The sequence below is a fragment of the Tyto alba genome, unplaced genomic scaffold (genome assembly GCF_018691265.1).
Source record: "Tyto alba isolate M040663 unplaced genomic scaffold, T.alba_DEE_v4.0 Super-Scaffold_7, whole genome shotgun sequence".
NCBI classification, from domain to species: domain Eukaryota; kingdom Metazoa; phylum Chordata; class Aves; order Strigiformes; family Tytonidae; genus Tyto; species Tyto alba.
Window position 1 is genome coordinate 27,591,278 of NW_024881328.1, and position 23,128 is coordinate 27,614,405.

The following is a 23,128-nucleotide window of genomic DNA, read 5'->3' on the forward strand; positions in this document are numbered from 1 at the left end:
GTGTTTCTGACACTTCTTTCTGCTCGCTGGAACTTACTGTTTGTATTGACCTTTTGCTTACATTTCAAAAACTTTCTTTTCTGTTTTCATTGCTGACTTGCATGAAGTCTGAATGTCAGACTCACAATAATTTGTGGTGTTGACAGCTTTTATACGTCATGCTCCCATTTTTCTTTTTCTTTATATAGCATTTCCATAATTGAGTAGTGTGTTTCTAATTTACAGGATACTCTGTTGGAGCTGGACATTTTCTGACATCAGCCAGTACAGAAGTAATTGGAGGGGCACCCCAACAGGAGCAGACTGGTAAAGTAAGAGATTGTCTGTACTATTGGTCTGAAGAATATACCCCCACATACCCACCCATAATTTTCCATTAAAGACAAGTATCAGATACGATTTCTCATGGGGAGAAAAGACAAAGAAGGAATGAGGGAAGATAGTCTAGATAACATTGTTGTGCACTATGGTGTTAAAGAAAGGTACAGCTAGGAAATAGTAAATAACTGTACCTTTTAATAGTGTATGTTGCTTTGCTGATTCTCTAGCATGTGCTGTAGAGAAAGCACAGGGGAAGTATTTCAGATTGCTGTTTCCTGAACTCCACTTATATTTTCTTTTCGTTTTAGGCATACATTTTTAGCATTGAGCAGCAACTAAATATTCTATTTGAACTAAGGGGTAAAAAGGTAAATCCTTCATACTACTTTTCTGCACCTTGTAACTTCTAGCATGTCTTCATCAGAATTAAAAAATAATGTGATTTTTTTGTTTGCACACAGCTTGGTTCTTACTTTGGAGCTGCAGTTTGTGCTGTGGACCTGAATTCAGATGGCCTCTCAGACTTGCTAGTTGGTGCTCCAATGCAAAGTACCATCAGAGAAGAAGGAAGAGTTTATGTCTATATCAATTCAGGTTCTGTAAGTATTTTCTCTTAAAAACACATGGTAACACAGTTGTTCTAGTATAACAAGCTAAGAACAGGAGACTGCCTCTCTCTTATCATACAATATTCCAGGATATAAGAAAAACAACTCTAGAACCGTGAGGACAATCCCAGCAGGACTGTACAGCACACCTGCAAAGGCTGTATGAACTGTAACATGTTGTTACTTACACTGGTGTTAGAACTGAGGATGGACTGGTGGTGTTTCCTGGTAACTTCAGGTGGTGACAGCCTGCCACTGACAGCCTCTTTGCAAGCTCTGCTTCATTACTGTGCTTACTGCTGAGCTGGCACGTGAAGAGCAACTTACTTAGCACTTCAGAAACAGACAATGACTGAAAAATTTGTGTGGAGTTAGTGGTACCAGTTGGGAAAGAGACTGGTAGTCCTCAGTTTGACAAATAAAGTAACTGTATAGATCATGCATTAGAATTAGCTTCCTTTTATTCTATTAAAGATCAGGAGTGAAAGTATAATCACTGTTTTTTGTGTGCTTTTGAATTTGTCTGGCTTTGTAAATTTTATCTTTGTATCTTATTTCCCTTTCTTCCTCTCCACACTAATACATATTTATTCTCTTATGCTTGCAATTAACATTTTCTTAACGTGTTTTCCTCACAGAACTGTCACTCCAGGATACCTACAACTAAGGCACACACAGTAGCTCTGAAGCAGCTACTGTTTACTACTTTTTTAGCAAACACAGTTTTCTCAGAGCAGTAAGCCCCTGTATTCTGATATAAGCTTGCTGCTGTTTACAGGTGTCTTCTATGGGAACACATTGCTGTTTTCTTTCTTAAAGAATAACTTTCTTGTTCTTTATTATTCTTACACTAAATACTGTTAAATATCTTTTATAATGCTTACTTCTGCACCAAGGAGATTGTAGGATTATATATTGGCTTCCAAGGCAGTTTTAACATTTTGAATAATATTCCAGGCCACCTGGAAGATTCTCTGTTAATGTGCCATTGACTCTCTTTTCCTTCAGGAGGCCAAGATGGTAGAACTGAACATAGAGCTCAGCGGGAGTGACTCATATGCAGCCAGGTTTGGAGAGTCCATAGCCAATCTAGGAGACATAGATAATGATGGTTTTGAAGGTAAGTATATAAAGAAAAACCCTTGGATTTAATTCTCTCTGAGCAGAGGACTGTCATAATAAACAGGAGGATTGTGGAAGTCTGGGAAGACTTTCAGTTGGCGACTTGCCCTTTCTCTTCTAGGCCACTGATTTGAAATATAGCCGTTTCACAGTCATTGATGTGTAATACCAAGAAATTAGGTTCTGTTGCTTTAATAAAGCATGAGGTGATAACATAGTCTGTAACTTTGGGTGATGGATCTCAAGTGAAATCCCTAATCCTGTTTTAGACATCTGAGAAAACAGTTGGGGAACAATTTGGCGATTTTGTAACATCATAAATAAAAATTAGACATTGAGTAAAGATCTGCTTCTGTGTCACCAATAGGAAGTACTAAACATGGTGATATTGAGAACAACCCTTTTGATAAGAGGTGGGAGCAAGATGGGAGACTGTTGTGGGACTACTTCCCAGTCAGGCTCTAAGGTGAGTCATGAATTGCCTAGCATGGCTCCCAGTGGACAGAGAACACAAGGAAGGACTTTGATGGCCACGCCCCAGTAGTGAATTCAAAATGTGAATGGGTCTTGGAGGGAGCTTTTTCTTCCTGGTGGCTGTACAGGAGCTTCTGTTTCAGGAACATAAAGTTAGATGCCTAAACAGAAACTGAAAATACCCTCCCTTTCTTCCCTACCACCCAGCCTGAAACACCATCTCTAAATATATGTGCTGAAATTTCCATTGATGTTCAGGTTGAACTTGCTCAGAGGGAAGAGGCATTCAGTCTACAGACTTGTGTCTAACTTCTGTAATAATCATAAAAGTAATAGACCTTGAAAAGAGAATGCCATGTGAAAATTACAGATAAAAGGTATTTTAGTTATAGAAAACAGGTGAAATGATGTAAGATGTGTTGTAACATCTAGACCGACTCTCATGGCCTTCTACTTCCCTTCTGTGTCCAGTCTGGTGGCTTAAAATGTACTTGCTATGGAAGGCCCCACAGCCTGCTGCTCTCAGCTTCCTCCCTCCAAGACCATTCACTAGCTGATTAGGTAGCCTGCGAAAAACACAGCTGACTGAGAAGCCTCCAGTGAGACCGAAGACAAGCAGAGAGGACCTGGCCCACTGGTTTCATTCACCTTGTCATGGTTTCAAACAGCGAAGGGGACAGGCACAAGAGGCTGCATAGGGACAGGATAAAAATACAACAGGTGTTTTCTGCTGTTGAAAAATTAATAAACGATTTCAGTTTTTCCATCATCAAAACTTGGACTGTATGCAGGGAGCTAATTTCCTATTTGAAAAAACCATCAGCTTTTTCTGCACTGTATCTTTACCACATCTTTCCTTCATGCTTCTGAGTTACCCTTTTTGTTTGCAGCTACGTTCCAGGGTTCTCCTTTCATTGTTTCTTTTGTCTTGTATTCTTGGTCCTGTTCTGTAACCTGCAAAGCTTGGAACAGTCATTCTCTTCTTATCTGGTCTCCTTTTCCCTAAAGTAGTCTTAAGTAGTCTTTTTTTTTTTTAACTCCTTTGGTATCTGTTCCTTGAACTCTTGCTTAATTTATTTTCTCTTGTTTGCATTACCTTCACAATTCTATACACAACTTTCAGGTTTTGCCCCAAAACATTTGCAAACTGCAGTGGAAAACTGTATCTAAATGTAGTGCTGGGGAACAGAGAAGTAAAATCAAATTAATAGCAGCATATCAAAGTAGATGTATGACACAGAATTTAATGTAAAATGGGCTTCCTAGAACTGCAGGTGGATTAGCTTTTGAAGTGAGCAAAAACAGTGAAAAGAAAAAGTGGGGGCGATATTGAGAGCGACAATAGGAAGAGCAACTTTGTAAGAAAAACAGCTGGAAACAAAATATAAAGAGAAATTGGGTGTTAGAAACCATTTGTTTGTAGTAAGTAATAAGAAAAGCACAGCAGAGCCAACTTCTTCAATGATCTAAACCATCAGTATCAGCCCTGTGAAGATAATGGCATGGGTGTTGGTATAGAATCTGACCTCCTCAAGAACATATGTGTAATTTTAATTAGCACAGCTTGGCTGTCCTATTTTCATATCACCAGTAGAGACACATAACACATTTTGGGTGTTTTAGTCACCAAAGTATGGATTGTTAATATAGATTCAATCAGAGAATTGTTCAGTAAAACCAAATTATCAGAGCTTTGCTTTTCTTGTGATTTTGGTTAGGTGCAGCATACAGTATTTCTGATTTGCAGATAATTCAGTTTGTGAACTAAAGGTCACAGTTATTAATTTATGTTACTGACTTTCAAAATGATGTAATTCATCTCCCCCTCTATCCCGCTGCTTTTTGTTTAACAACCTCTGGCTATTTGAACCATGAGGCTTTTTGGTAAAGGCTGTTGAGGGTGAGTGGGTTGGTTGCTTTGTTATGTGTCACCAGACCCCTCTGGGATTAAATCATTGGGGCATAAATCACACGCTTTGTACAAACCAGCTACCTTCATTTCCTTGTTAAATGCCTGTTCAAGCCTGTTACCAGCTGTTAAGGACATTTCGTAAAAGAAGAAATGGTTCGTTTCAGGTGGTGTAATAAGAGTACTTCTTGTGTCTTAGTGATTTAATCCATGTGGGAATAGTGAAGTGCAGGAAGATCATTGTGGTTCCATGAATATAAGGCTTTTTTAAAAAGACTGATAATTTTGGCTATTCTCCATGATAACCTCTTAACTTCTGCAGGGTAAAATTCAGTATTGGTAGGAACAGACTTTGTCTCGAATGAAATGGCTGTATTTGGCCCTTGTTTTCCAGAAACATAGTACTTAAGGCAAAGTCAGATTACTGAGCTGGTCTGTATTGTTTCCATTTGCTTTATATCTATCTCCATCACTTCTTTTGAATTCAGTCAGACAAATTTGGTCTGGCATTGCATGCGTGCATCATTATTTGGATTTCTTTAATTCTTTCTTGGTCATGTTTCCTGGTGAATTGATTATTGTTAAATTGTTTTTCCACAGATGTAGCAATTGGGGCTCCACAAGAAAATAATCTAAAAGGGGTTATTTATATATACAATGGCAGGGAAGATGGAATAACACCATCATTTTCACAGGTATGCTCTTTCAGTGAAAAATAATCAATCCAGAAAAACCCTAGGTTTAAATTTGAGAGGGTTTTTCCTTCATTTAACACTCAGACCATCTGAGGTACTTTAAAAGACTTCAGAAATTTTTGCATAGTCTGTGTTCCAGTCATAACATAACCTGTAACAGAAAAATAGTTTCAGACAGCGTTTACGGGATATAACATATGCAGCAATTGAGGAATGATACTTTCAGAGGTGTACTTTCACCTGTAAGCATATAACTGCTTTGAGCAGCAGGATGGGTTTGCTAACATTTTTCATTGGAAATTGTAACTCAAAGATTATTTTTCCAAGAATAATTTTCTCTTCTGATTTTTTCCTCCTCAGAGAATACAAGGACATCAAGTCAGTAATTCTTTAAGCATGTTTGGACAATCCATAGCAAGTGGCATTGATGCAGATAACAATGGTTATCAAGGTGAATTAAACAATTTTGTTTATTTTTCATTTTTAAAAGAGATTCATAGGGAACAACCCTACTGTGCTACTTGTTAATTTTAACAGAAGCAAAATCTGTTATTAAGATGACATGTCACATCTTGTATTTTGGGAAGAAAAAAAAAAAGAGGTGACGCTAAGGCCAAGCCATCAATTTTCACAGTCATCTAACTATTATTTAAGGACTGAGAACAATATAATAATAAGATCATAGTTTGTAAGAGGAAGAACAATGGAATTTTTATTTTTATGGCAGCCATCTCATCTGCTGATGTCACAAAGAGCTAGTTTGGGCACTGGAATCACGTTTGCTGTCCAGGCTAGCGTGCTAACCTAAAAATCTACTGCTCTTCACATAGTCTGGATTTTGCCAGAGTCACAGAGCTGCTTGACTCTCAGTCTGTGTGAGCAATACATTAACCTGACTCAAGGCTCACGGCATTGAATTAGGGCTGTTGCAGAGTTCTTGGGGGCATGACACAGAAGTGCTAATTTGGTGTAAAACAACCTAGCTGGTTCCAATTATATCTCATTGTTTTATACATGTTGTCAAAATATTTTGACATTTTGCAGATAAGCATTGTCAGGTATTGCCTGTCCTGCCCCTGGGTGTGAAAGCATACAGTTGTCATGAACTACATGTTGTATGACCTTCTATGCCAACAGAAAAGTCATCCAGGTTAATTTGTAATGCTGGGCTGAGGGGTAGTGTACAAGTAGTGTGTTGTCAGGTCACCTGTTGTTTAATGATTTGGGAGTCACATCCTCAGACCCTTAATATCATTTAGACTTGTCTGAAAATTCACTTTTGCTAGCTCATTTGAGAGGTATATACACTGTGTATATTTCTTTCCTTATTGTATGAATAGTTTTCAGTTAGTTTGGAATAAATCATGTAATTTTTTTCTAACTCCAAATATGTGTAATTTCATATATATAATATATATAGTAATATATATAGAACTGAATTGTTTGTGTATATGTGTATATAGTAATATTGAATATTTGAGTTAAAAAGGAGGCAAGTACCTCCTATTTAGCTGACTTGTCCTTCAGTATCAGCCTCTTAAACATGGAATAGAAATCAAATCATCACATAACCAATATTTGCAAGCCCAGGAAATTAGCACGCAGCGTTAATGGACAGTGGACAAGTATTTGAAGAATCATCTTCTAGACAGAGAAGACCACCTTTGAATATTAGTTTATGCCTTCTAATAAATACAGGGCAAATGGTGGTTTAATGCTGACCAGAAGTTGAATATGCTACAAAATGCGTGTACGTAGTATTTCCTTTTGACAAATTATGCTTACTGATCTATTTTTTTGTACAGATGTAGCAGTTGGTGCATTTCTCTCCAATTCTGCTGTGGTGCTGAGGTGAGATTGCTACATTTCAGTGCTTTTTAATACCATACAATTCAACTGCATTTTTTAATGCAATGTAATAAAACTCAGGAGTATATTTTAATCTCGTGATATTCTTCTTGGTGTCTTGAACTTCAGTTACTAGGCTCTAGAATGCTCTAAGACTGAAACATTTAAGTAAACACCTTGAAGAAAAAGAAAATATCATTCTGAAAATTCTTGAGGCCACAGATAATACGCATACAACTATTTGGATTCTGAAAAATGCAGATAGCTTAAAAAATTGTACTTATAAAAATAGATACTGTCAGAGATTGTTAGATTCTGCAATGATTCCATAAACTATTTCTGAAGTGTTTTGTGAACAATAAGTCTCTCCTATTCTTAGAACAAAACCAGTGATAATTGTTGAAGCTTCTTTAAAGCATCTTAATTCAATAAATCGAACTAATTTCAACTGCCTGGAAAATGACCAGCCTGCCATTTGTATGAATTTGAAGATATGCTTTACCTACACAGGACGGGAAGTACCTGGTTATATTGGTAAGCTACCTGAAAAAATTCCAGTATATGTATTCATTTTAAATGCACCTATTTACAGAATAATGCTATTGGTATTTAGTGGATCCTTAATCTGAGTTCAGATGGCTTTTTTAACTCATAATTACCCCATAACATCAAGCCATTACACTTTTATTCAGTTTAGAATAACAGCACATCCTTACAAGGACTACCAGAGTTACATGGCCTACGAATGATAGTGATGTTAAAAAGGTGAGATATTGTGAGGATGAACATAGAACTCCAAGTTGTCTGTTGCATCAACGATATAATCTAAAGTTTTGACGGCAACCGGTTTAGACAAGTAGAGACTAATTTTTAGCTAGCTAGCAGGGTTGTGATGCTAAAGAGTTCAGCTGGAGCCGTGCACAACTGTTTACTAATATTTTCACATTTCACAGTCCTAAAACAGTACCATCATGGGTATGCTGTTTCTGGTACCTGGATTACCTAACAGTGGTACGATTAAATTCACACGCGTATTTTTGAACTACATCGTAATTATGCCATTAGAGATGGTCCCTTTCATAATGAATCTTAATAACTAGATTCATCATTTTGATAGGTTTTTGAATGAAATATTATGCCATTTGGGTTTACAAAGAAATAGAGCCAAACGTATTCTGTGAACACTTTCTTTTACATAGTTGCCCAGGGACCATATTCTGTTTTGTACAGGGCCCAACAGGAATGTCTGTCAAGTTTGTCTGAACCTTCCACATGCAAATGTCTGGGCTGTTGCTTTGCAGTTAAGTAGGGAATTAATGGTGGGTGAATGACTTTCCTTAATGCAGAATAGAATGGATTATTCAGCATGATATTAAGATGTCCTCTAAAAGCAGTCCTCCCAGGCATGGACCAGACCTCATGGGACTGCTGTAGGATGCAGTCTTCTACTTAGCAAGAGAGAAAAGGCATTTCCTCCATAAAGCAGCTCAAGTGCCTGATCGTAGCATTATGGAATAATGTGTGAAAGAGAGGGAGTCCTATCAGAATTACTGAAAATATATCATGTACTTTATTTCATATAATGCATATTTTGCTTTTGGCAAAAACTGGTATTGCTTGAAGCAATATCTATTGGAGGGAATATTCATGGTGAACTTATTTAAAATAATTTACTGTCTAAATTTGACTGTATTGCCTGGATGCTTTTAACCTACTTGTCATGTGCTATTTGTAAACTGCAAACAGCCCTGCAGATACATGGTGTATAAAACTAAATTCCTTAAATCTTTTGTATGAGAATATACAGTATCCTTCAGGAACACATGACAGATGACGTGATTAGGAACACATCCCGCGATGAACTATAAAGTTTCAAGTTCAGATCTTTTGAAATTTATATTTGTTGTGAAAGATGAGCAGTCAGACTGAATTACCCTTGCTGGGTTTGGACGTAAAACTTCTCAACTTAAATAGAAAGGTCTAGAGGAAAGTCTAGATAACCTAACTCAACTTTTGGCAAAGATTTGGAAGTAATAGATCAGTAATGCTATGAAACTTATTTGCAAGTTGTTATCATAGCAATTCATGCTAACCTAAATAGAAAAAACTGTGAAGTTAAGCAATATTTGTCAGTGTCTGTTGACTTACCCGTTTGTTGAAATTTACTGTCAGCCCTGTAACTAACGGAAGCACGTTTTCTTTAAATAGATTCTGATAGGAAACTTAAATATAACTTAACAAAACTTTCCCTGATGTAAAAGCGTGTATCAGGGATCAGTCATCATGCAATCAATTTTCATAGGGCTAGAAGTTTTTGTTAGGTATGGATTTATGTCAGAGAATTTTAAGCAGAGCATTTTGAAATGGATATTATGGAACATGCTTAAGGAATTGAGTCAGAAGATCTAATTCTATCATAAATTCATTAGAATTGTAACCCTTTTTTATAAAAGTGGGTTTTAAATATTTTTTTATAAAAGTGGTTTTTATAACTTTTCTTTTCCCTGGGTTTTATTTTGCAGTACTCCTTTATAATCTGAGTGTTGATGTGAACAGAAGAGTGGATACACAAGCAAGGTTTTATTTTTCCTCCAATGGAACATCTGATGCAATCTCAGGAAACATAAAGATTTACAGCAGGAATACTGCCTGCAAAGATCATCCAGCATTTATGAGGGTAATGTAATTTTCAGTATGTATTAATCCTTTGTTCTCCTTTGAAAAGCACACCTGTTCCAAAATAACCTATTTTGCTTACAGTTGCATCACATCATTTTGGAAGTAAAATATTTGCATTCATAACTTCCACAGCTAATGTATTTTAATCCTGATGCTTTCTCAGCTTTCCGTGGGGAAGTCAGTGGGTCTGCCATCTCTTTTGTCAGTGAGAATGTGCATAAGAATAATAATCACAGTGATGAAGTAGGACATGAGCGTTCTTGACATTTTTTCACCCTTTTTTATGGATGACAGATCACAGAGTGAGGCCAGTTTGGGGCAATGAAGAAGTTACAGTATAACACAGATCTTCTGCTGAACGTTTCTGATGGAACTTCCCTATGTACTCCACAATGCAAAATCTCCAAACTTGTAACTGCACAGAGAAAATGTTTATTACGTTTTGTCATTTGTAGCAATTTAAAGAACACTTGTATGGTCTTGCTCCCCTCTTTTTACTGGGAGTAGGTGAGGTAGACTCATCTGATAAGAAATGAACCTGTTCCCGATCCATAGGAAGAGAAATGAAGATGATTTCTAGAAGAGAGTAGAGTCTGCAGTTCGAGATTTATAGTGTGGTCTGGTTTGTGTATAGCCAAAGGCTGTCAGGGTGTGAAAAAGAACACTTGGTTGGAATTGTTTGATTTTTTTCCTGCAAGGGATGCAGCACTTGCCAGGGAAAATACTCAGAAAATCAAGAGGTGGAAACAGGGTAGGAAGAACACTCATGAGAGTTTAATGAATGGATTTAGAGCTGAACAGTATGAAGAATGTGCACTGTGCTGAAAAAGTGATCTCTCTACTCCCCTGCTCACAAAAGTGAAGCCTGTACAGATAAATCTTTCTCCTGGGTGTATCAGCCTGAATCCTGGACTAGATTAGTAGTGAACATCGTTACAGTTCTGCCTGTGAAAGCGTAGAGACAGCTTTGTTGTAGAAGGAATCTGCTGGTAGAAGTGCTTCAGAGGAGAAGCCACAGAGGTAGAAGTGCTGCCAGGGCAAGTGGGCGCTCAGCAGGAGGCTGTTGGAGACCTGCAGGGTGTCAGCTGGCCGGGGAGGTCTGTACCGACACCAGAAATAGAGACGGTACCAGCGACTCAGCAGGAGGAAGTTGGCTGTTGGTTCCTCCAGATGTAGAGTTTGATTCAGTATCAACCATCCTTTGAAACTGAGGATAGGACTGACTTGCAAATAAGTTGGTAAGAATTTAGTCAGGAAGATCCTAACTGCAATAGCAGTCTCAAAGTCACTGCTGCCCTGGAGGAAATGAACTGTCATATTCATGCTTGATGTATCCCTCTGAAGGATAAATGAGGGACCTGTCTTGAAAGTAAAAACAACTGTAATCAGGACTAGGATATAATATTTTTAAGGGCATTCACTGTACAAGAAATTATAAAAGTGATTCAGTCTATCAAAAATCTTAGAATCTTGCCTATTCCAGTAAAAATTTTGGAGAATGAATGGGAAGAACTTGAAATCCTAAACCACAATCAAACAATAAAAACTAGCAGACATGGAGGAACCATGTTTTATTAAACTCAAAAAAAATCAACGTATCTCCTGAAAGACCTTATCTAAGGGAAAAAAAGAATTCTTTAAAGAAATACTAAGGACAGGGAATATTTAGATGTAAGGGGAAACAGTGTAATAAAATAATGGACTAATTTGCCTGGTCTTTTCTTTAAAATTCTCAAGGTAGCAATTCTGGGACCTTTTGAAACAAATGTCTGCTAGGATGTCCAGTGCAGTTGGTCCTGCACAGAGGCTGGGAAATAGACTTCGTTTTCTACAGCTACAAGAAAACATACAGAGGAAAAAGTCTTCCATGTATTTTTCTTCTTCCTTCCTGTTACTTACTTTCTGGTTTTGACAACATTAGAAGCCAGTTCTTCATGATAAAGCTTTGGGGTAGAAAGGAAAGCTTATGTTATCTAGTGGAAAATTGCCCAGATGCATCTCAACTGGTAGTTGCACCCAAGTGAATGTTACTTACAGGAGCAATGGCAAATTGCCACTTACTTATAAGAGTTTTGTAAGCTAAGAGGGATCTGACTGACAGCTGACCTTGTACAGATTGCTGTACCAGTATCCACAGGTATTTGTGTAGGAGGAAGGATATGAATTGGCTCATCATTTCCTATAGATTATCATTAGTATTTTTCCCTCCATATAACTCAATTTTCTTTTAAATTCTTAATTAATAGCATTATAAGCATCTCCTTCCACCCACTGAGGTTTCTGTACTTGTGTGAAGCTCCTAAAGTTAAGTAAGTGTGAATGTCTGTCAAGTACAGTCCTTGCAAGAGACAATGTAAGTTTTATGTATTTTGAGTAAAGACTAATTAATAGCTAATTAGTATAATGGAAGTAATATAAAGCAGATGCGGAGAAGACCTTGTGGAAAATTATTATGAATTAGGTAATATGTGATTTGGCCAAAGCAAGCTTGCAGATAAGAATTAAAGTAGTAGCCATGTGGAGGGACAATCAGTGTCTGTCTATCTCCTACACTTAGGGAATAATTTAATCAGGTTTGCTATTGTTAGTACTCAGTGCTTCAAGCTGTTCAGTTTTCACAAGTAGGTAGTTTGGGCTCTGATCTGCAACATTTCTACTTAGTCAAGGGTTCATGTACAAAATGGTCATTTATTGAGGAGTTTAATCTTTTTAATACAGAATAGGAAATAAAGAGGCAAAAAAATAAAATGCAGTCGTGACCTGATTTAGTGGTACTGTGGGAGAACTCCCTTTGATTTCATACAGAAATATCCATGGGTTTTGTCTGGCATTATCCCACTGGTTAATTTTCTCCATTTTAGCCAATTTTTGCCTGTTTTTCTGTTTGGGCAATACAGCATTTCATATGTATGCAAGGCAGTATTATTAACAGAAAATCGTTCCCTATTCAATAAGACTTACTTTAATAAAAGAATCTTCCATTCTGAAACACCTGACACTGTCACTGAACGTGTTATGCTTATCTGTGTTTCTGATCACCTCTCAGCAACAAGTATGTCTCTATGAGCTCTATGGCATATGAAGTTATTTTACATGTAAAAAATAAGTGTTCCTGTTTAAATTAGTTCTAGGGAACCTTATAATCTTTAAAACATAAGCATACATGTCTTGTCTTATATGATTAACTCATTAGGTTTCCAATTTTCATAGAAAGATGTAAGGGATATCTTGACTCCTGTACATGTTGAAGCAAGTTACCATCTGGGGCATCATATTCTACAAAAAAGAAATGCTCAAGAATTTTCACCACTTCAACCCGTTCTTCAACAGAGGAAAGAAAAAAATGTTATAAAAAGCAAGGTTAGTGTATGTGTTCCCTTTTTTCAAACACAGTAAGTAAATATTCGCGTTTAAATCTTCAGTTAAAAAAGGATCACACATCCATAGCATGTGAAGGAATGCATTTTCCAGACCAGCACCTAGTGCCTTGATCTTAGTTAATAAACCAGCATGCTAAAAATTGCTTAATTTTTCACTAAAAACTTATCTTTGCAGAAGATATATACAATTTGTATTATTATTAAAAAAAAAAAGTATGTGCAAAGAATTTGCAAGAATATATAATAATATATACAGATATGAAATTCACTCTGAAATATTCATTCTTTTTCAACTGTGCAGCCTAAGTCACTTTCCAGTATAAAATTTTTCTTTATGATTATTTCTGTGTTAAATTGTTAAATACACAATACTGTGTTGGTATGAATCTTGAAGTGTGTCAACGATGTTGCTGAAATACTAGTTCTGTGAAGGTATTGCAGATTTTCAGACACAAAGACTGTGGGAGGAAAAAGTGTATTCTGTATCCTTAAATGAGTATGAAATTTCTTTTTGGAAAAAAAAAGCTACTTATTAAGAGTTAATAGACTGACTTAAAAATTCAGAGCATCCTGACTTTTGCTTAACTACCAAATGGTCATAAACATACGACTTTTCACAAACAGTAAGCTTCATGTAATTCAGATACAGTTGACTACCAGAACTCTGAGATATATAAAAGCTCCTTTTAAATGGCATGCTTGTCCTTTTCATCTTCATTCAAAATTTTGTTTTAGAAACCACCAAGTTAGAGAAAGAGGATAATGTTGAATATAGTAACATACATGTGCTCTTTAGCATACTGATAACCAAGGCATGGACACACGCCACTTATGGTGTCTCTAGTCTCATCAAGCCCTACTAACAGTATGATAAGTAAAGTTTGTGTAATGAAACTCTCTTGCAAAAGTTAATGTGCTGTATGATCAGTTCTGGATCCTTTAAAACACTCTGCCCTTTTTATGTACTACTTTTGAAAAATCAGCTGAACATACACCCAGTGGTTTAACTGTGAGAGAGACTGAGTCAGGAATGCCTCTCTGGTGGTGTTCCGGGTGTGCAGAATGTGTTTGGGTAATAGCAAATTATAGCCTGATTGACTTGGTTTTAGGAGAAAGAGCTATTGGCCCATTCCAGGTACTTGGTAACAACGTGATAGGTTTCTTTCTCTGGAAATAGTTTTACTCGCTATAATGCGTAATACCCTAAAGTGCTTTTTTTTAATATCTCTTTTATAGTTTGTTTTTGCAAGATTTTGCTCCCAAGAAAATTGTTCTGCTGACTTGAGGGTTTCTGGAAAAGTTGCTTTTCCAAAGTAAGTATAATGTGGCTTTCATTTTTTTGAAAGAGGTTCAATAAGATTTTATCTAAATTATTCCTTAATCTTTTTTACGTAAAGAACATTAAATTGCAAAAGTAGACTATGGACTCCCTGAGAAAACATGAGGAGTGAAGCTGTGTTTAGTTGAAGAATATTTTAAAATCATAAATCTTCCAGGAAATGTAACAGAAATGTATATAATTGAAGAACTGTTCTTGCATAACTTGAAGACTTTACAGCTCATAAAATATGTCTTCTTCACAGAAAGGTAAACTTGTGTTCTACACTTCATATATAACTGGGCTAAGATACAGTGCACAATGCATACTTAATACGTAGACATCATAACTACTGTTAAATTGACAAGCTATTGATTATTTCTGCTGCTTTTATGAAGAAACTGTACTTGCACTGTACAAAGAAGATACTTTGGTTTTGTACTGAGACATTGTTATATTTCAATTACAGATTAATTAGGTGGTTCTTTTTCCTCATTTGCTTAAGAATATTACATCTTCAGTTTTATACTGCTGATTGAGACACCAGATGGTTGAGTATTATGTGAGGTTTAGACTTCTTTACATGGAATTGGCTTGCATTTTCCAAAATTAATTTTGTTTTGTGATTTTTTTTCAGTTATGTCCCTAATTTTTTTTTATATATCCTTTAATATGTTTCAGTTTTTTCCATTCCTTCCAGTTATGTGTCAAGTTTACATCCTGTTATTATGCAAGATAATTAATGCACTTTCAAAGTATTTAAATACAATTATTATTGTCTTGCAGAATCTGTATTACACCAAGCAATACTTTGTGAGATATACTTCTATTTAGCATCATCTTTGGAAAGTTTTAAGCCATGTACCATTGTTTTTATTCAGAATGGATTTTAATTATTTGATTTTAAGTTTTATTTTATCATGACAACCTTTTTTTTTTAGTGAATATTATACTTCAAAGGAAGAAATATGAGTTGTTGTATTCAAAAGGAGAAATTGCAACTCCTGTGAATCTCAGCTAGTTTAGGTCTCTTGCGTGTAACCTGGATTTTCTTGTGTAATTTATCACTTTACAGTTGATTCTACTTTAATTGAGATACTAGGTTGAACAACCGAAAGTGACACTGAAAGACAATGACAATCACATAATGGTGATAAATCCCACCTGTGTGATTCTGAGTTTTTTCATATTCATAGATTTCAGAATAAGACTGGTATCCTTCTGACTACTTCAACATGTGGCCTGTAGTGTGAGTCTTAAGCCCTTTCATTTGCTTAGGCTTGAAGGTTATTTTATTTGAACAATCATAAACTTTTCAGAAAGAAAGACTGTGCAGCATTTCCATTCATGCCATTAGCAATGAAGTTTTTTAAGTATTTCAAAGCTCTAAGAAAGGAAAACAGATTACAACATACCTGCTTGGCATTAGGTACCAGTAGCAGATTTTCAGTGTAAATAAACAGGCTAAATATCTTGATAAAGTGTGAAGTATCACCTTAAATTACATTCTGCCCCTAGAATCTCGATTTAAAAACTAGTTAGCTGTGAAGCATTAATTTATTTTGTCTAGGTAGAGTGCATTCATTATCCTTGAACAGCAAAGCAAACACTTTTAGTCTTAAAAGAATGAAATCAAATAGGGGTGTCAATGTAATGCTTTACTTACTGAGTTATGAGTCTTCATGTATACACTATCATGTTTTGTTTAAATTGCTTAGATTTTGGCCTGCTCTGTAAATTTCTAGTCCGCATCATGCATTTTTTAATGAAGAATGAAATATGATTACCAGGGAAAAGCTCTAGTTCAGCTTTGTTGTCGTCCCAGATGTGCACCTGGTGCTTTTGTGTACTTGTGTGTTAAGCTGGGAGGCATCTCTGTGACAGTGTCTTGTTAATGAGCTTGGCTTTAATGCATATTAGAGGACTGAACAGTAAGCACATAACTAGTAAAACAACTTTAAAATTTAACTTAAACTTAATCAAGCTACCGAAACGTTGTGTTTTTCTTTAATTTGGTTTTGTCTGGAGCCTGTCTGCTTATGCAGTGCTTTTACCTTCTGTTGCTTTTCTAAGTGCCAGCTTCTTTCCCCAAGGTGTTCTGTGACTAATGCTTTGGTTTCGAGCCAGAATATCTGATAAATGTCTATTTCTAGGCAGCCTTTCTACAAGTCTTAATTAAACTTTAATGTCAAGCCGAAGTTTACTTTTAGCCCCCTCACAGATTGTCTGTACTTGTAACATGATTATAGAACATTATATAGATCATAAGATAGGCGTGTTCACTTGCCCTCTTTGAGACCTGTTTCATATTTACTCCTGTACTTTGAGTACAAGGTGTGAATTTTGAAATAATGTCTGAAAAGACTGTAGCAGTAGCGCATTGCCGTTCTCATCTGTAAAGGAAAGGACCGATCTGGTAAAAAAGCCAGAAGCATGACTGGCCTGATAACCATTCTCTTGCGCTCACACTAGCAACCCCAGGCCTTAGAAAGCACAAGACTGGAGCTGACCATCGTGTAACTGGTGTAGTACCTGCACTTACAGAACTGAGAAAAAACCTTCCTAATGATCTCCAGCTGGGCTGGTCAGAACCAAAGAAAGCAACTAAAAGAGCAGTGGAGGAAAACTGCATATCTATCGCCTGTATATAGAATTAATTTTCACTTATGATAATTATTTTTATAGGCCTCATGATAAGAAAACATATCTTGCTGTTGGAAGTATGAAGACTTTATTGTTGAACATTTCTCTGCTGAATGTTGGAGATGATGCATATGAAACAGTCCTCCACATTCAGATCCCTAGAGGTCTTTATTTCATCCGAATTTTAGAATTGGTAAGAACAAAAAAGTCCGTTAAACACTAATCCTTTGGTATTTTTCTTTTTCAGCCAGATATTTTTCAAATTCTGTTAAGGGGTTGTTGAGCTTCTTTAGATACTGACAACCTATACACACATACCCCCAAAAAAGCTGACAAAACTCCAGTTTAAGTTCTCAGACTTCTAGCTATATAAGCTGTGTGCAAGTTAATCCATACATGTGACTTAAATCATTTTAATAACAGGATGTGATGGTAATAACTAAAACTAAAAAAAAAAAAAAATAGTTCCTAAACATATTTGACAATGTTGCTGCTACTTTTTGTCTGATGATCAGTGATCACAGAGATCTCATTGAATCAGCTCTTTTTCACGGATACAGTCTTATAAAGAAGTCACAAATCTAATTGTCCTCTCTTTCTGCCTTGTTAAAATAACTGTTTTCTGTGTAGAATCCCCCTGACACCTCTCAGAGGTTGGCTTTAAACTGGAGTGGGTCTGGGTCTGATGCATACACCTTAGCTCCACTGTTGGCAAGCAGAAGATGAAGTAACAGGATACAGTAAGAGATGTAAGGATACGTTAAAGTGGTCAGGAATAATACGAATGTTCTACAGACACCCAGTTCACGGAAATACAAACCACCCAGTTTTGGTGTGTGCAAGTATATTGAAATGTCTGAAAACAAGTGGTTTTATTTTAATCATTATTAATAATCTGTCCTTTATTTTAGGAAGAAAAACAGATACATTGTGAAGTATTAGATAAAGAAATTCATGTAGTGAAACTTGAGTGCAGCGTTGGTTATTTATATGTAGATCAAAAATCAAAGGTAAGCTATGTATGAAGTTCTAGCTTTAAAAACACCCTAAATACGTTATGAGGATTTCCAGGGGGGAAAAAACCCTTGGTTTTCATAATCTGTACTTCATTCCCAACTGATGTCTTTTATCGTGTTGGTATCTGAATATCTCTGCTACTTTTACAATTAGTTGCTTGAACACTCTCTGGAATAATTCATTAAGGGACAGTGTTGTTTGTGTTGTGCATCAACTGATTGTGCTTGGCTTCCTAGACAAGTGAGCTGACTAAGGCTATGAATGTATTAGGTCAATAGAAAGGGAGTAGAAGACACAAAAAGTTCTGAATTTTTTTTTAGAGCAGGAAATTCTAAAAGACTTTAATACAATACGTTTATTTAAACTATGTTAAGACACACTATCACTTGATATAAAGAAAATTTTATTTGTTCTACAGCTGGATTTTAGTTTCCTCATGGATGCAAGCTTGTTTACCAGAGCAGAAGATGACCTCAGCATCATCATTAATGCTACCTGGTAAAGTCTAATAAAAATTGCTCAATGAAAAATATTACTAGCTTCGTAAAACAGAATATGGAACAGTGGAAAGACTTAGCAAAGCACAATTGCAAGAAAGCACATCAGTTGCAAATCTGTAGAGGAAGGGAAATTAGAAAAAAAACCCAGATAATAGATATTTAAATAATGAGCAGGTTTCTGACTGTATAAAATGTTCTTATTTTTACTGCCTGACATGTTGTTACCACTAAAATATTTTTGTTTTAATAAGCCGAAAGGTCTGTTTAATACTTGTTTATAGAAATATGCATAGCATATGATGATGTATGCAGTACTCATTTTTCTCTCATTGTGTTTTTATAGTAAAAATGAAGATGGGAACAGGTTGCTGGATAACACACTAACTTTAGCTGTACCTCTGAAATATGAGACTGAGTTAAATGCTCATGGGTAAGTCAGCTATTGCTATACCTGCTCATCCATAGAACTGTTGTCTTGTTACTATGCTAAATTCCCAAAGCTTTTAAGCAGAAGTGTGATGTAGCTGACAAATCCTGGGAATGAGATGGCACAGCTATCCTGGGCCTGACCCATACACTTCTGAGATTGTTCCCACTACTTTGGGATGAGACCAGCAATACCTGTGGTGCTTTGAACTTGTCTCTTAACAGACTAGTATTTTTTAAGAACTGTAATATTTTTTAGAGAGAGAGAGAGGTATTTAATGGGAGCACAGCAGATCCTTAGATTCCTTGCCTAACATGGACCATATTCTGGGTTTGTTGTGGGGCATTCATGGAGCATAGTTTGAGGCGAGGATTTATAACTTTTTCAGATTCATCTGCCTTTTTAAGAGGAAAGAATACAAAGGTAGAGGACTTCTACTCAGTGTTCCTAGATTTACTTAAATGCAAACTCAGGTATTTTCTTAGAACCAATCTTACTGGAGATAGCATGGAGCAGAAAGTTAAGCTAATGATATATAGCAATTCTATTAATTAACTTCTTCTAAACCATTGTAGATTTGTATCACCAGCTTCGTTTGTTTATGGAACAAATGAGAGAGATTCACCAGTTACGTGTATGAAGGAGAATATCAACTTCACTTTCCATGTAAGAGTTTTTCTTTGTAAACCCTATTATCCTTGTTTTGAAGGTTAATGCTTAGATTTCCAGTGTATGTGATGACAGCCTGCACAGTTAATGAGGGAACTTTTTAAGAGTACAAGGGCATGGTGAGCAACTTTTGTGCATTAGTGATGGGAAGTGGCTGTTAATCCTCCCTGAACACTTTATTTGGCCTGGACACTCTTCTTCTGAATGGTCAGAGAAAAAACACTTAGCCCAGGCAGGATTGAAAGTGGTAGAGCAGATCTGAATTGCCAGTTCTTCCATTAGGAAACACTTCAAAAGGAATTATCTTACGGTCAGCAGAAGGACCTACGAGCTCCATATAAAAGGATCAGTAGGTATCAGATTTGTCTCCAATGGATTAAAAGCAGGAGTTAAATCTTTCCTAGTTCCTTTTGTATATTCTCTCAGAAGGCAATCCGTATGACCTCAGGGTAGTCATTGCAGATTAGCACTACTTACTTACTCACTGGGTTCAGAGAAGTGAAGGGTTCAGCCTACAGAATGAATCAAGCAAAATGTTACAGCTCCTTGCAGAATCCACTTCCCTGACAGTGTAACAATGCAAGGTGCTACCCCATTCTGTGAAGTTGTATGTATTTATACTTTATATATATATTTGAATAGCTACCACAAATTAAAGCTTTAAATATACAACATTTTTTCCCACCAGGTAATCAGCGTAGGACCAAGCATGGCTCCAGATACAAACTTAGAGATAATGATACCTAATGCTTTTCCACCTGATGAATTCAAATTATTCAACACATTGGATATCAAGGTAACCACAGGTTACTTAATATATTTTTATTAGCTATGTGAATTCTATGAAAAAGAGAAGCAGAGCATAGCAGAACTAGGTACTGAGTACGTGTTCAGTTCGTTGGCTATTGTGAAGCAGAGTGAACAAGAGGAGGATGATCTTCAGCCCCATGTGTTTTAGAATTCTAAAAGTAAAACATTCTTTTTGAGCTTCTTGCCTTTCAGAAATCTGTATTCTGATTATTAGCTGATGTTCAAATTCTAACGGTGATGATATTTTTATTTTCAGACAACAGTTGGACAGTGCTTCTATAATAAATATCCCAGAAGCTGTAATGCAGCAGAAAAAAAGGAAAACATATTACAGGATGTTGTCACTTTCTTTTCAAGACCTGCTAAGAGACAAATGGTAAGGTCTGTCTTTTGGCATCAGTGGGAAATAAATGACTGTATTTATGAGCCTTAAGACAACGGTGTATCTTATATAATGATGTCACTAGAGCAGTCTTCCAAGGATTTGTGGTGGGACCTGTGATAAGTTCAGTGTAGTCATAAGTGACTTTAGTGAAAGAGGTGAGAACTGAGATGAGAAAGTTGATTAATGACACATCACTGAAGTCAGTGTGGATGACAGTCACCTATGACGAACTGCCAGAGGGTTAAGTAACTGAATGAGTGGGCAAACAAAATGGCAGATGAAATGTAGTAGCAAATTGAAAGTGATGCATGTGGGAAAAAGAGTCTTGATTTTAATTACCTGAAGTATGCAGATCAAATAGACATTGCCTTTTCCACATCAAAAAAAGTGCCATCAAATATAACTAATAGGAACCAGGTTAAAAAAAAAAACAAAAACAAACAAAAAGAAAAAACAAAACAAAACAAACAAAAAAAAAACCCACAAACAAAGCAATACTCATGGTGGAACTTCTTACTGAAGGGTGTTACAAATGCTAAAAATAAGTGAATTCCAAGGGATACTATACAAGGTAATGAGACTGATAGTCATTAAGAATTTAAAAATATATGGAAATCAGTTTTGGCTCAGGAAGTTCTTACTAAAAATATTTGGGAGGCTGGGAGAATATCATACATGCCTGGCCTGTTCAGGCTCATCCCTCTGTAGATCAGACCCTGCTGGAGATCAGATACTTGCCTACTTAGTTGAAACCAGAATTGCTATTCTAGTGCTACGTTTTTGAGGGTTTGTTCCTGTAGAAATCTGTCCCCTGCAACTTGTGTCTGATAAAGTACAACCTTTTTTAATACTATCATCTTAAAAGATGGTGGACATTTACATTAATTTGGGACTTTAAGTAAGCCCATTACAAGGAACATCAGCCAATGATTGAGAGACAGCCTGCACCAGAATATCAAATCAAAACTTTGGCAGTGCAGTCTTGGACAAAGAATATAATCATGTACGGGCTTGCCTTTTTGTCTTCTCCAGAACTGAGTGAAATGGTGCTAGCTGTCAGTGTGCAAGTGTAAGAATCAATCAATTATGCTGTTTATACTGATTATCATATAGTCATTTATAGTTCTTGATAAAAGCTAATTTGAAATAATGGTGTTAAAAAAAAAAAAAAAAAGATAAGCAAATTATGACAATTGTCATTTTTCAGTCTAAAAAAAGTTGAATTAAGAAAAATGACCTGTTATGTTTCAGAACAATTAGGTTGGCTGCTTGTACTCTTCTTTTAGCACCTAGGGATTGACACTGATGGATGACAACCTGGAGTTATACCCTGACTTTTCAAAAACAAACATGGATCTCTTTTGTTTTATTGTTTCTGAGTGTCTTTAATACAAAGATGATAAAGTTGATGAACTCAAGTTTTAATCTTTTCCTCCCTTCTACAGTACTGCATGAAAAATGACAGCCTTTGCTTACAAATATATTGCAAGCTTGGAAACATGGAAAGTGGAAAAGAAGCAACTGTTCAATTGCAACTGGAGGCTACTCCTTCCCTTTTAGAAATGGTAACATATGAATTTTTCATACTTAAGGGGAATATTTCAAAGCATATATGCAGTATTCTCCACATACAAATGCTAGGTAGTAATATATTTTTGCAAACAGTATGATTAATCCAAATCTTTTAGGTGTTAAGCTATTTTGTTTTCATTGCTGTTTTAAGGTGATAAAATAAAAACCACTAAAAAATACGTATTTTTGTTGTTACTTTATTTTATAGTATATATTGCTTTGCCTATTCTGGCTGGGTTATGTAGGATTGGGATTTAATTTCAACTCATAATTGTACTTTACTAAGAAAAGCAGCATGGATGGGGACTCAAGTAAAATCCAACTGGGCTTCATTCCAGCTTCTGGTACTAATTTGTTTTGTGATCAGAGAAAGGCACCAGTGTGTGTTTGTGTGAGATTCTGTTTCTGTAAGCAGCTGTGTTACCATTTTTGCTGGGTTCATGTGTTGAAGCTATTTTTTTTAAAGATAGAACTTTTTTTTTTTTTTTAATTAGGATGATGTATCAGCATTGAAGTTTGAAGTAAGAGCAACAGCCTCACCGGAAAAAAATGCAAAAGTTATTGAACTACATAAGGACAAGCAAGTTGCATATGTAAGAATTCTCTTAATGAATTTGTGATAAACTTGTTAGAGCAGAAAAACCAACAGAATTAAAATTGTGGAATTCTATACGTATCAATGGCAATGAATATAGTGTTAATTACTTAAATATGTAAATAATTTTCTTAATTTGTTTTATTAGTATATTGG

At 36.0% G+C, this 23,128-nt stretch overlaps 1 protein-coding gene across 1 annotated transcript in view; it reads left to right on the forward strand.

The window, feature by feature from the left end:
• Positions 1 to 23,128, forward strand: part of ITGA4 (integrin subunit alpha 4) — a 38,816-nt gene that overhangs the window by 12,394 nt on the left and 3,294 nt on the right. Inside the window, exons 7-26 of the mRNA XM_042783905.1 lie at positions 226 to 311; positions 630 to 689; positions 783 to 920; positions 1,938 to 2,049; positions 5,035 to 5,129; positions 5,490 to 5,580; positions 6,935 to 6,980; positions 7,357 to 7,511; positions 9,500 to 9,654; positions 12,867 to 13,016; positions 14,273 to 14,349; positions 17,040 to 17,190; positions 17,909 to 18,007; positions 18,433 to 18,512; positions 18,858 to 18,944; positions 19,517 to 19,607; positions 20,299 to 20,406; positions 20,677 to 20,796; positions 22,251 to 22,370; positions 22,872 to 22,970. Coding sequence (XP_042639839.1) covers positions 226 to 311; positions 630 to 689; positions 783 to 920; positions 1,938 to 2,049; positions 5,035 to 5,129; positions 5,490 to 5,580; positions 6,935 to 6,980; positions 7,357 to 7,511; positions 9,500 to 9,654; positions 12,867 to 13,016; positions 14,273 to 14,349; positions 17,040 to 17,190; positions 17,909 to 18,007; positions 18,433 to 18,512; positions 18,858 to 18,944; positions 19,517 to 19,607; positions 20,299 to 20,406; positions 20,677 to 20,796; positions 22,251 to 22,370; positions 22,872 to 22,970 — 2,120 coding nt within the window. The remainder of the gene's footprint in view (positions 1 to 225; positions 312 to 629; positions 690 to 782; positions 921 to 1,937; positions 2,050 to 5,034; positions 5,130 to 5,489; positions 5,581 to 6,934; positions 6,981 to 7,356; positions 7,512 to 9,499; positions 9,655 to 12,866; positions 13,017 to 14,272; positions 14,350 to 17,039; positions 17,191 to 17,908; positions 18,008 to 18,432; positions 18,513 to 18,857; positions 18,945 to 19,516; positions 19,608 to 20,298; positions 20,407 to 20,676; positions 20,797 to 22,250; positions 22,371 to 22,871; positions 22,971 to 23,128) is intronic.